The sequence below is a fragment of the Plectropomus leopardus genome, chromosome 2 (genome assembly GCF_008729295.1).
Source record: "Plectropomus leopardus isolate mb chromosome 2, YSFRI_Pleo_2.0, whole genome shotgun sequence".
Lineage (NCBI taxonomy): Eukaryota > Metazoa > Chordata > Actinopteri > Perciformes > Serranidae > Plectropomus > Plectropomus leopardus.
In genome coordinates this window covers 11,627,287-11,639,202 of record NC_056464.1, presented here as the reverse complement: position 1 = coordinate 11,639,202, position 11,916 = coordinate 11,627,287, and the positions used below count along the sequence as shown (strand labels likewise).

General features: G+C 40.1%; 1 protein-coding gene across 3 annotated transcripts; it reads left to right on the top strand.

Moving 5' to 3' along the window:
- The first annotated feature begins 363 nt into the window (after nucleotides 1-363).
- mdm4 (MDM4 regulator of p53) lies at nucleotides 364-7,046 on the top strand. 3 transcript variants are annotated; one of them, XM_042500945.1, is made up of 11 exons: nucleotides 364-551; nucleotides 1,166-1,253; nucleotides 1,363-1,437; nucleotides 2,278-2,411; nucleotides 2,520-2,569; nucleotides 3,032-3,096; nucleotides 4,412-4,508; nucleotides 4,590-4,750; nucleotides 4,933-5,115; nucleotides 6,220-6,288; nucleotides 6,406-7,046. In XM_042500945.1, exons 2-11 carry the CDS (start codon nucleotides 1,182-1,184, stop codon nucleotides 6,973-6,975), a joined length of 1,476 nt encoding a protein of 491 aa, XP_042356879.1. In that variant the 5' UTR covers nucleotides 364-551; nucleotides 1,166-1,181; the 3' UTR covers nucleotides 6,976-7,046. The 3 variants fall into 3 exon arrangements, with proteins under 3 accessions (XP_042356879.1, XP_042356864.1, XP_042356871.1); XM_042500930.1 differs by having other exon boundaries at nucleotides 4,918-5,115; XM_042500937.1 differs by lacking the exon at nucleotides 364-551 and adding an exon at nucleotides 701-899 and having other exon boundaries at nucleotides 4,918-5,115.
- Nucleotides 7,047-11,916: the final 4,870 nt, after the last annotated feature.

Sequence of the window (11,916 nt, the reverse complement as noted above, 5' to 3'; positions counted from 1 at the left end):
TTTTAGAAGATAGTCACATGAACACATTGAAAAAACAAGTGCTCTAATGTTTCTACCATTTTGTTACAGAAGGCGCATTTGCCATTCATATCAGGAATTTATCTATAAATAATAAAATTTACTGGTTAGTTTCTGTATATATTTTAAAAAAAAAAAACATTATTCGATTTTGTCGGGCAGCACATATTTGTAAGGAAGAGTAAATACAGTATTCCATGTCTCACCATCCAGAGTCTGGTCGGTTCACTACTGTTCTCGGAATAAATGAATAAACCGCACCTCCGTGCTGTGCAAACGTGCCATTCATCAAACAGTAGGGGGCGCCACGCTCTCGGCCTGTGTAGCTGTGCAGCCGGAAGTTGTGCAGCCATAATCATCGTTTTGAATCTGTAGTTCAGTTATGCTAACTATCTGCTGTTAGTTAGAGTGAGCCATAGTTGATAACCTTAACATTTATTAACCACATATATTTACAGGATGCCGGCTGGTTGTTAAGGCAGCGGTGCGTGTGGAAGAATGTAGCAGCTGCGTAGTAATGTCAACTCATCACGGTGAGATCATTTTCATCGGCCCTATTGTTCAGGAAATAGCGAGCCAGCTAAGTCGGCTAACGTTAGCCCTGACGTTACGATAGCTAGCTAACACGTTTGCTAGTAGCAGATTTGTCACCTGCCAGCGTTACCCAGATGTTCCCGTTACACACGCCATTAGCTAACAGCTAGTTATGGTTTCCGTTGTGCTTTATTTTTTCCAACATTTAATCCGTTTTTTCCAACATTATGCTAGCTCGCCTCCTACTGAGAGCTTTGGCCTTGTTATTTGGGTACAGTAACGTTGAGTGCTGTCGCTTAAGAAGTAATGGTGGAGAGGCGTAACGAGTCAACCCAGGCAGCTGTCTGGTAAGCTAGCTCATTTTGGTGCCGTCTGTTCAAACGAAATACACCAAATTTGACATCGGTGAATCGCGTCGATGTCGCAGGCGATGCCATTAAATGCGAAGTAACGGAATAATTCAAGCTTGCATTAATTTGATAATGATATGTCAAGTTGACCTCGTGGGCGTTGGTATTGCGGTGCATCCTCAAGACACGAGCGTTATCATCTGGTGAAAGCGATGATGATTTGAAGGTCTCTTTACCTTACATGTGATGATTTTGTATTGCAGACTTTGTTCGTTTACTATGAGCTCCCTATCAGCCCAGCCTCCGGCATCAAGCTCATCATGCAGAACACTACCCGGAGAGGGAAATCAGGTATGACCTAACAAATCTCCGGCACCTGCTTTGCCCTTACAATTATCCAACATTACAAATGTAGAACATATTTAATGCTGATCCGGGGGACTGTTTTTTTTCCGCACAGGTGCAACCCAAAGCCCCTCTGCTGCAGATTCTGCGTGTTGCCGGAGCCCAAGAAGAAGTCTTCACACTCAAAGAGGTGAGCTGTCAGGTGAAATGTCAAGTATGTTTGTTAGTATGCAGCCTGTTATACTGGCTCATGACAAGTTGTTATCTGATACATGGCTATTCCAGGAATCATAAATCTTTTTTTTTTTTTTTTTTTTTTTTTTGAACAGCAGTTTATGTTACAGAACACATCAACTTGGGCACAGTTTAATTTCCCCTGCTGTTTAGATTTTCCAACTTTTAAGAACTTTGTACAGTTTTGGAGAGAGAGTGTACACATACAAGGTCTGTAAAATATGTCAGGAGGCTTGATAAAATCAAACAAAACAACATAATAGGGTCATTTGTCCAATACCTCCACAAAATCTGCCCATAAAGGTTCTTACGTATTTCACCCACTCGGTCCATAGCTCAATGAACACACTTTTTGGAAGGCAAAGAGAAAACAGGAATATTTATATATATATATATATCATGTACTATCCACTCCTGTATTGTTTGGGGTTTGGAACGTAACCAGCGCCTTGTGAGGGCTTTTTTGCATGCAGAAATCAGAATACATATTTATCAGGGTGCTCTGCCTGAAAATCAACATATCCTTAAAGCAAGTGTGGAAAATTGCAAGGGCAGATTAATATTGTGTGTGCTTTTTAGTGCTTTGTGAAATTCTGCCCAGAAAGGCCTAATCACTGGACACTCCCAGAATATACGCCAGTGGTTTGATTAAAAAACATTAATAGAACATTTTCACCCAAACTTCCCTTGGAATTTACACAGATCCAGCCAGCCCTCACTATACATGCTGTCTATAGGTAAAACATATATGCTGCAGGTGCCTTGTGATATCTGATATCCAGTATATTTTGTGTAGGTGATGCACTACTTGGGTCAGTACATCATGGGGAAGCAACTGTATGACAAACAGAGGCAGCACATAGTCCACTGCCAGGATGACCCTTTGGGAGAGCTGCTGGAGGTGGAGAGCTTCTCCGTCAAAAACCCGAGGTATTCACCCGCTTTAAAAATGGAGCTTCTGATCAACACTCAGTCATGCTTGACTACACATGTTAAATAAAGAGGTCCATTCTAAACTCATGTAATCTCTTTTTACAGCCCGGTGTATGAAATGCTCAAGAAGTACTTAGTTGTGCTTGGTTGTTCTGGTAAGTATACATTTTAGGTATTCAGGTATTTATTTTATTCTTAATACATCTGTGATGATGTTTTTGTCAGGGGGCATCATCGAACAGCAAGCAATGTATCATTCTGTTTTATACAGTTAGTGCACTGTACATTTGTGATGACTTGACATTCTGTGTTTTTGTCCTCTTCCCTTTGATGAATCCAATATTTTATTTGCATCTTTGACATGATATTTTTTAAAGTGAAGATCCCTGGGTGATTATCTTACTGTCACATATATTCTTGATTCAGCTTTCTTTTTGCATACATGTGTGAGTGCTTGTGATAGTTTGTGCATCTCTCGGGGATGCAGCGTCAGTCACATGATTTTCCAGCTTGTCTGACAAAGCTGCAGAAGAAGGCCTTAGTGAGAGAGTGTATTGTGCTGTAATTAAAGGGTGGGGGTGTCCTTTTTCTGTTACTGTGTCTCATCTGAAATGCAGACGCTGCAGAGAATCTTTCAGTGGGCCGTGAATGTGTAGAGGGCGGAGTGGAGGATCGTGGTCAGGTAAAACCGAAGCATGGTGCTCAGGAGAAACAGAGACCCCCAACCTTTCCCACCTCACTGCACACAACTCTTGTTAACACATAGGGACAGGACCGGCAGGCCGAGTGCAAAGCTGCCAATAAATAATATCTTTTTATCATGAGATGTAACATGCACAGCTCACAGTGCTGGGGTGAGAGCAGTAGTTTTTGGTGTAGCACCAAGTCACCGAGCCTAAAGTGAGCTGCGCTCTGTTTGTGTGTGATGAGGAGGGGAGGGAAGGGCTGCTGTCTTCGCTGGTGTGCATTTGTACAGAGTGGCACCGTCTCTGTACAACCCCATCCTTGGTTTGGTCTGGTGGTATTTTCAGCACTCTTTTGCGATCCACCAGCACCACCCAGTGCATGGGGTGGGCAGAGTCACTCTCTCTGTCTGTCTCAGAGTTCTCTTCTCTGCTCCGAACTGGAGGATCGCAGCTTCCGATCCAGCCACAGGCCTAACAATAACCCTCAACCTCTTCACCCACCCCCGTGTTCCTAAACCTTTCTCTCCGAATCCCTGCCAAATCCACACCGAAGCATTACTTATGTGTGAGACTTTGTCTAATCGTTGTTGAGCTGCGGTTAGATTTTTGTCTATACTCATTGGCTTTATAAATCAAACGAGTGTTTTCAATTATTGCATGTGTTAAATCTACTGAAAGATGACCAAATTTTAAGATCTGATCCTACTTGCAATATGTTTTTTCTTTAAATTCTATATTTAAATAATCATCTGTGTTAAATCGTCATCAGTGATAAACATTAGATGCATGCTTAATGACTACTTTCTCCTTCTGTTTCCTTTCTCATGTAAAAACATCTTTTTTTCTAAATGTGAACTCTTTTCCATAGATGTAAACTGTACAAGACCAGTTATCTTGCACAGTATATATCTATGTATGATATCTTAGAATAAGTCATAAGTTAAATCCTATCATTTAGTTTGCACATACTACATATGAAAACAATTTTTTACTGGACTAGAGCTGGATTTAAAAAAACAAAACAATTTTGACTCTCTAGTTTCATCACTTTGTTAATTAGTACGCTGGCTTTACTTCCTCACATTCCTCTATCTGTCTTTTTATACTCTCCACATGGTTTAGGTGCCCTTATTATCTCCTAAATTTGTTTTGACCTCCCTCCCCACTGGCCCGTACCCTAATTGCCCAGCCCCTTATTCCCTGTACCACCACCCCATACCGAGAGGCCATCTTGAAAAGGAGCTGCGAGTCCTCCATGTATCCAGTTATGGCTCTGTGTTCTAATTTTTGTCCTTCACGTTTTCTCCCTAGATTTGCGGAGGTGTGGTTAAAGCAGGGCTGGAGGCTGCCAGTGAAGGGCCTCACCTGCAGACCACCTCCCAGCGACGGCCCCGGGAGCCAGACGATGGTAAGCAAACCGTCTGTTTTATACTCGGCAGTATGCTCGGGACAAGATCGCTCAAAATGTAACCGCTCAAAATCTCTCCAGACTCTCTTGAAGGCCTGCCACGGTCAGCATGCAAACGGCCCAAACTAGATGTTACCTTGGACGAATGGGACCTCTCTGGCCTGCCCTGGTGGTTTCTGGGTAATCTCCGTAGTAACTACAGCCGCAGGAGCAATGGCTCCACTGACATCCATACAAACCAAGTAAGACACTTCATGTGATGTTATAAAGTAGAACTTATGATGTTATTAACGGCTGGCTTTGGGTTAACTTGAGAGATTTCAAGCTTAAAAAACACGTTACTAATAATTAATGTTGGCAAATGGAATAAATTGGAGTGTAACGGTGGTGGTCTGACTGATGTCTTCAGCTGTCTCCTGCACAGGAAGAGGACACGGCCATCGTGTCGGACACCACCGACGACCTCTGGTTCCTGACCGAGGGCGGAAGTGAACAGGTGAGCGTGGAGATGAAAGAGGCTGCTCTAGAGGAAGGGAGCGCAGGAGAAGGGGAGGCGCCACCTGACGATGATGATGGAGGAGGGAAGGAGGAGAAAGCAGATAGAGAGGTAGGAGTTTGTTTCAGATTTTGTGTTTTCACAAGTCAGGCTCATACCAACATGTTTTTTTTCCTTTGGTAAGAAAAATAAATATTCATTGCGTGAGTAAGGATAACCAGGGTTCCCACTGATCCTTAAAAAATCTTTAAAAGCATTGGATCCATTAATCTAAAAATAAGGCCTTAATTAGTGTTAAAATGACTTAAATCAGCCTTTCAGAGGTCTTAAAGATCCATTTTTATGAAACATCTTTTCTGATGTTTCATTGTAAAATCTTAAAATAATGAATAACTTAAAAAAAATACTCACCCAATGCCTCATACATTACCATCACCAAAAAGTCATGTTTTATGTTGCAATAGATATTTAATAGTAATTATAATAAAGATGTGTGTGAAGCGTTCCTGTCTTTACAGGCATAGATGGACAACTTGACTGGTGCGTGGGGGCATATAATCACGTGGCAATATATCTAGTTTTCCTTTCATTTTGGCTACTGTACAATTGGAATTTAATCTAATTCTAGGTAGCATTAAAAGGTCTTTATAAAGTCTTAAATCCAACTTTCTTGATGTTCAATCAGATGTCTTGATGTCTCAGTCGCACCTTATCAGTGAACTCTATGTTCCTTTATTACTGTAAAATTGTACATACAGACATATTTTATTCTTATTGTATTTTTGTTTATAACAGTCACACACGCCACACAACATACATACACACAAACATACACACAAACATACACACACACATACAAACACATACACACACACATCTTACAATACACACACACGCACAGACAAACATACACACCACATGCACACACACACGCCACACGGACTTTCAAGCTGTGAAATTGTTTTTAAGCACAATTACCTCCTTTACATGCACCTTATTATTATTATTATATTATTATTATACTTTATTCACCTATATACTGTATATACACAAATATTTAAATTATCTTTATTTTGATTTCTATTTTTTCTCTCCTTCTTACTTTCATCTTTACCTTATTGCTTGTCATGCTGCTCTGTGTGCCTTGAATTGCCCCCTGGGGACAAATAAAGTTTTTTGAATTTGAATTTGAATTTGAATTGTGTATTTATCCAGATGCAGGAGGAGCCAGATGAAGACTCACAGTGTCTGAGCGATGACACTGACACAGAGATCTCCACACAGGTTTGGATCTGTTTGTTTTCTTACTGTATGTATGTTGTATTTTAGGGTTTTGATCAGCTATAGATTGAAACTCAAAAAAATGCAGATATGTGACTTTGTATCTCTGTTATTCCTCAGGATGCGTGGCAGTGCACAGAGTGCCGAAAGTATAACACACCTCTCCAGAGGTACTGTGTTCGCTGCTGGGCGCTACGTAAGAACTGGTACAAAGATGTCCCCCGACTCGCCCATTCCCTTTCTGTTCCCGACATCCCAGCATGCAGCTCTCTAAGCGCCCATGACGAGGAAGATGACAGCGACGCAGGCATCGACGTGCCAGACTGCAGCAGGACAGTCTCTGACCCCGTCATCCTGCCCTCCCACTCCACAGCCGACCGACCTCTGCCCACCATGATTACGGGGAAAGGCAAGGCTCCTTGGCCCTCCAGCTTCAACAAGGATGAGCAGCTCTCAGGAGGGGAGAGTCAGGAAAATCTGGGGATGGAGATTGAAGAAGTTAGGCCCGAGGCACTGTTGGAGCCTTGCAAGCTTTGTCGAGTGAGACCACGCAATGGAAATATAATACATGGACGTACGGCTCACCTGTTAACCTGTTTCCCCTGTGCAAGGAGGCTACACAAGTTCCAGGCTCCTTGTCCAGGATGTGGGAAGATCATTCAAAAAGTTATTAAGATATTCATTCTCTAAAAAAAACACACACACACACACACCTCTCAGGCTCTGGGGACCTCAACAACAAAAAATACACATTCTCAAACACATTTGACCAAAAAAAGATGCATGCACTCTGTTGGTAGACACACACACACACACACAAAACGTGCACCTTAAAAAAAACTATACAGATATACAAAGCACTTGGTGAAGCTTGCTCTTGGTTGCATGGTTTATTCTGCATCACACTGCCTCTGAAGTATTGTCAGATGAAACCTTGGACACAGGAGTTTGTCATACCAAATGCTTGTTTTGGTGCCACATTTTAAAAAAAGGGATCTACAAAGGCAGACATATTTATTTATTTATAAGAAGAACACATAGGAGTGCACAGTTTGTGTGAGCTTTTATTTGATTTCATGAAGGCTTGTTTTTTTCAGGCTGTGTGAATTTCCTCGTTGGTTTTTGCATTGAATGGTGCTATTTAAAATTAGTATTGCTTGCCTTTTGTTCTGTTCGTTTTGTTTGATCTTCTTTTTCCGTAGACTCACTTCAGTCACCATCTGGACAAACTAGAAAAATCAGTGCAGGTATAAAAATCCCAAGTTTATTTCTTTAAGCATCTTGAGGCCATTTTGTTTTGTTTCTAACCCTTATTTCCTCTTTTTTTGTTTTGTGGCTTGAGATTTGAGTTATGAAGATGAGATTGAAGGAAGAAAGGTCTTAAAACCACGATTTTCTAGTCAACAGCTGCAGCTCTGTGAAAGTGTCCTCCTAAGCTTTTCTTCTTAAAAAAAAAAGTTCTTTCAGCATAACTGAATGTACTGTAAAATACAAATGTGGTGGCTTCAGTCCTCTTTCTCTTGACATAGTATTTTAAAACATAGAATTGAATTTAACCTGCTTAAGAATGCACATCTGAAGTATTTACTGTAATTTCCTCTCGGGGTAGTAATTTGATGTTAATATGTATTCAATATTTACAATTGCCAAGCCTCTGATGACAGTAATGCCTGCAGTAAGTTATGTCAAATAATTGTTGCTTAATGTTTAAATGTTATCAGTTTGAAAGAGTGCATTACATCTCTTCCTGAAGGTATGATAAATGAGCAATTTCTGTATATTTTGTATTTAATTTATTTATGATTCTAATTGTTTAGATGATCATCACGTCTAATGAAGCAGAAGAAGTCTGCACAGAGCTCTAATGTGTAATTTTACAGCATAAATATTTTATGTAACATCTACAAAAAAAATGTCTTTAATGAAACAGGCTACCCTCAGTTGAAATGACTATAGTACTTATTGGGAGTCGGAGGTTTGATTTCAGCGTTACACTGCCATGTAATGACTCTGAACTTTAATTTGTGTGTTATAGATTTTATTTCAATGGCTCTGCATTATTTGAAGATTGTACCGCTGGACCACGTAGATGTGATTTACTGTCAGTGAACGTGTGAGCCGTCTGCAAATACAGTATGCACCACAGCGCTCACAAGTAAGATGTTCAGTGACTGTAAGCATTTAACTCTTGGCTCTGCTTAGTGTAGAGGGAATATCCTCAGTGTTTGATCTGCTCTTTACTTGCGCTTAATCGTTCTGCCAGCAGGTGGGGAGAAGTCTCAATATTGTATTTGGCGTCTACAGAAGCTGTACAGAACCGGTAATAACATGTAAAGCATATATAGAGCATGCATCTCGTCGTGACTAGAGCCAGCACTGAGCTGCTGTCAGAGCTATATTAGCTATATAAAATCTATAAAGGATTAATGTAGCCTGTTGCATTTATCGCCAATATTGTGCATTGAGATGAGAAAAACTTCCTCTAGATACAGACCTCATGAAAATGGCCTCGTGCTTCTTATACCATTGATACTGGTTCAGAATGACAGACTATTAACGACAGTAAGGCTTCAATGTGCTTAAATGGTACAGCTAATATAGTTGTTTTTTTTCTACCTGTCATGGAATAAAATATGTTGTTTTGTAAAGCAATAAAGAATTACGAGTTAAAAGTTAAGTTCACTTTCTGATTTCTGATCATGTAGTAGACACACTGTTGAAGTGTGTGTGTGTGTGTGTGTGTGTGTGTGTGTGTGTGTGTGTGTGTGTGTGTGTGTGTTGGCTGAAGAATAAGTCATTGTATGACAGGACAGCTGTCATATGTCCTCTCCTTCTTGACTGGGCTCCAGCACCTGCAACTCTCCTCTGCTTACTCACTGTACTGCTTCCTCGTGTCCGCCTTATTTTTGGGACCTACAGTATGTTGCTGTAACACGTCTGCTTTCCAATTTGTGCATAGATACTGCAGCTATATTACCCCAGGGTGTTATATAGATCATAATTACCCATTAGGGAATATTAGGAAGTGTGGAAAGTCCCCTGTGAAGCCCTTCGCCATCTGAAACCACACTATGGTTCAATGAAGCCTACAGAAATAGCTTGTATAGACATTTTGATAAAATATGAGCACTTTCACTCGTGAAGGCAACATTATTTTTAAAGCTCTTTAAAGCTGTAGCTTTACACAGAAGTACTTCGCAGAGGATGTGAGATAATAAGCAATGGTTAAGTAAGCATTCAGATCTGTTACTTCTAAAAGTATTAATACCACATTTACTCAATACTCAATCACAAGTTAGTTCAGCATTGAAAACATTCTCTCAGTAAAAGTACTCAGAAAAAAAGGTTTATAAAGTGTCTAAAGTAAAAAGAAAAAAATTGAACCAACTGTTGTAATATATTATATCATAGGATTATTATTCCTTGTATATTCATGTGTAAACCACAGATGGGACCAAGTCATTGTTTTGCAAGTCACACATAAGTCACAATCTTTGAACTCGAGTCCCAGGTCCCAAACTTTGAGTTTGTAGTCCTAACAAGTCATAATGCGCTATACACCAAATGTAATGCTATCCAACAGATAGAGAATAATAGATTATAGAGAAATAATAGATTATATTTACCGAAATCGTGAATGCTTTTTAAATTTAAATTTATTTGTTAAAACAAAATTGTTGGAAGTTTTATGTCTCCGTCTGTAGTTTTTGATCTACCTATTTTGCGTACTGCAATAAGTTTTTTGTTGTTGTTGACCACAGAATAGTTTTTTGTTTTTTGACAGCCCCTCTGCTATGGATTTCTCTGCTGCTGATGATTGTTTTCTGATTGCAGGGCAGCAGACTTGATGAGCCCAATCAGCATGTGCCCAGGTGTGTCCCATGACGGTGATTTGGTGTGTGCCCTATGCACATGAGAGCAGCAGACCTCCTCACCACAGCACATTTTGACTCATCCACTTCCTACACTACTGACTCCACAGATTTCAGATATCAGAACAGAAGTATTTGTGCAATTTCTTTGATTTGTTTGGATTTTTCTTTAGTTGATCGTTTATTTTATAGGTTTATTTTAACCCTGTGTCTTCCTCTTTTCTCAAATCTAAGAGCTGGGTTGTGAAAAATTGGCTTAGTGAATGTGACAAAGAGGGAATCCACACAACAGATTTAGTCAGTACAGTCATAATTTATTACACTTCATCAGGAATACTAAAACTTTAACATTTAAAAAAATGGAAAAAAATATAACAAATTATAGAAAAGTACATTTTGAGCACTTTTTAAGGTAATTTTTGTGTTTGTTTTTTACTTTTTTTTTCTCATTCTCAGGTGATTTTCTTGTAACCTTTGGGCAAAGTTTTGGCCATGTTTTGTTAAGTTGCTCGTAGCCTTTTCCCCATGTTTTTAAGAGAAATCAAACCAATTTGCTCAGGTTTTGAAGGCTTAATCTACAGCAATGCATCATATGGCATGAAATCTATATATATGTTGATGTAAAATCTTTATTAAGTATAACTGTCAAACAGTTGTAGTGGAGTAGAAATTAAAAAAAATGTAAGATGGAATTATTTAAGTATAATTAAAAAAAATCTGTATACATGTGATACATAAACATTTAGTTACATTCCACCACTGGTAAACATCACATAGCAGGGAGTGACTGGCCCCACAGTATTAAATGCTCATGACAGCCATACTAAAATGCTTTCCCACTCTGCATCTAATTCAAGAATGGCATACTGCTCTGTCCGCGGCGTCTGGCACGTCAAAGAGCGCAGAGATGAAGAATGGCATAACACCCCTGGTGACACGGCACCCAGAGCTTGGCAGCTCGAGAGCGGCACAGACCAGGGAGTGGTAGGGTATCTGCATGTTTCCATGGCGACAGCACCTCCATCCCAACATCCCAGAATAACTTAACACATTCTCCCTTTATCCCCTATGGCGTATGCAATACTTCCTAGAGGGAAAATAGTTAGGATGAAAGCTCTGCGTTAAACATTACTCCCATACTTTTGCCCATTTTTATCATTTTATTGCTCTTACTGGCTTTCTTGTACTTTTGAACTGCCTTTATAGATACACATAGTATTTTTGCGTCACTCTCTTTCTGTGTCTGCATACCTCCAGCCTGTTTACCCTCCTTTGCTTTCTTCTGCATGTATGTCTGGATATCTGTAACTGTATCTGTGTGCACAGGACCTTTTTTCTCACCTCTACACACACACACACACACACACACACACAATCACACACACACACACACACACACACACACACACACACACACACACACACACACACACACACACACACACACACTTTCTCTCTGTTGTGTCCGACTATTTGGTCGCTCCAGAAACCAGGCCGCTAAATTTGTCCCACTGCTGACATGGGAGAAGGTCAGTGGTGCCAGAGACGCAGAAAAAGCCATAAAGACAGAGAGAATTTCAAAATAAGAGTTGAAATGTTGAAATTGGGGGAAAACAGGTGATGACAGAGATGCGAGTCATTAACATTATAGATCTTGACTTTCCTCATACCCACATTAGGAAGTCTGATACCAAAGATGATATGGAAGCTGGGCTGACTGGGTTCAGGGCATAGTTTCCGCATAGCTATCCACTCAGAT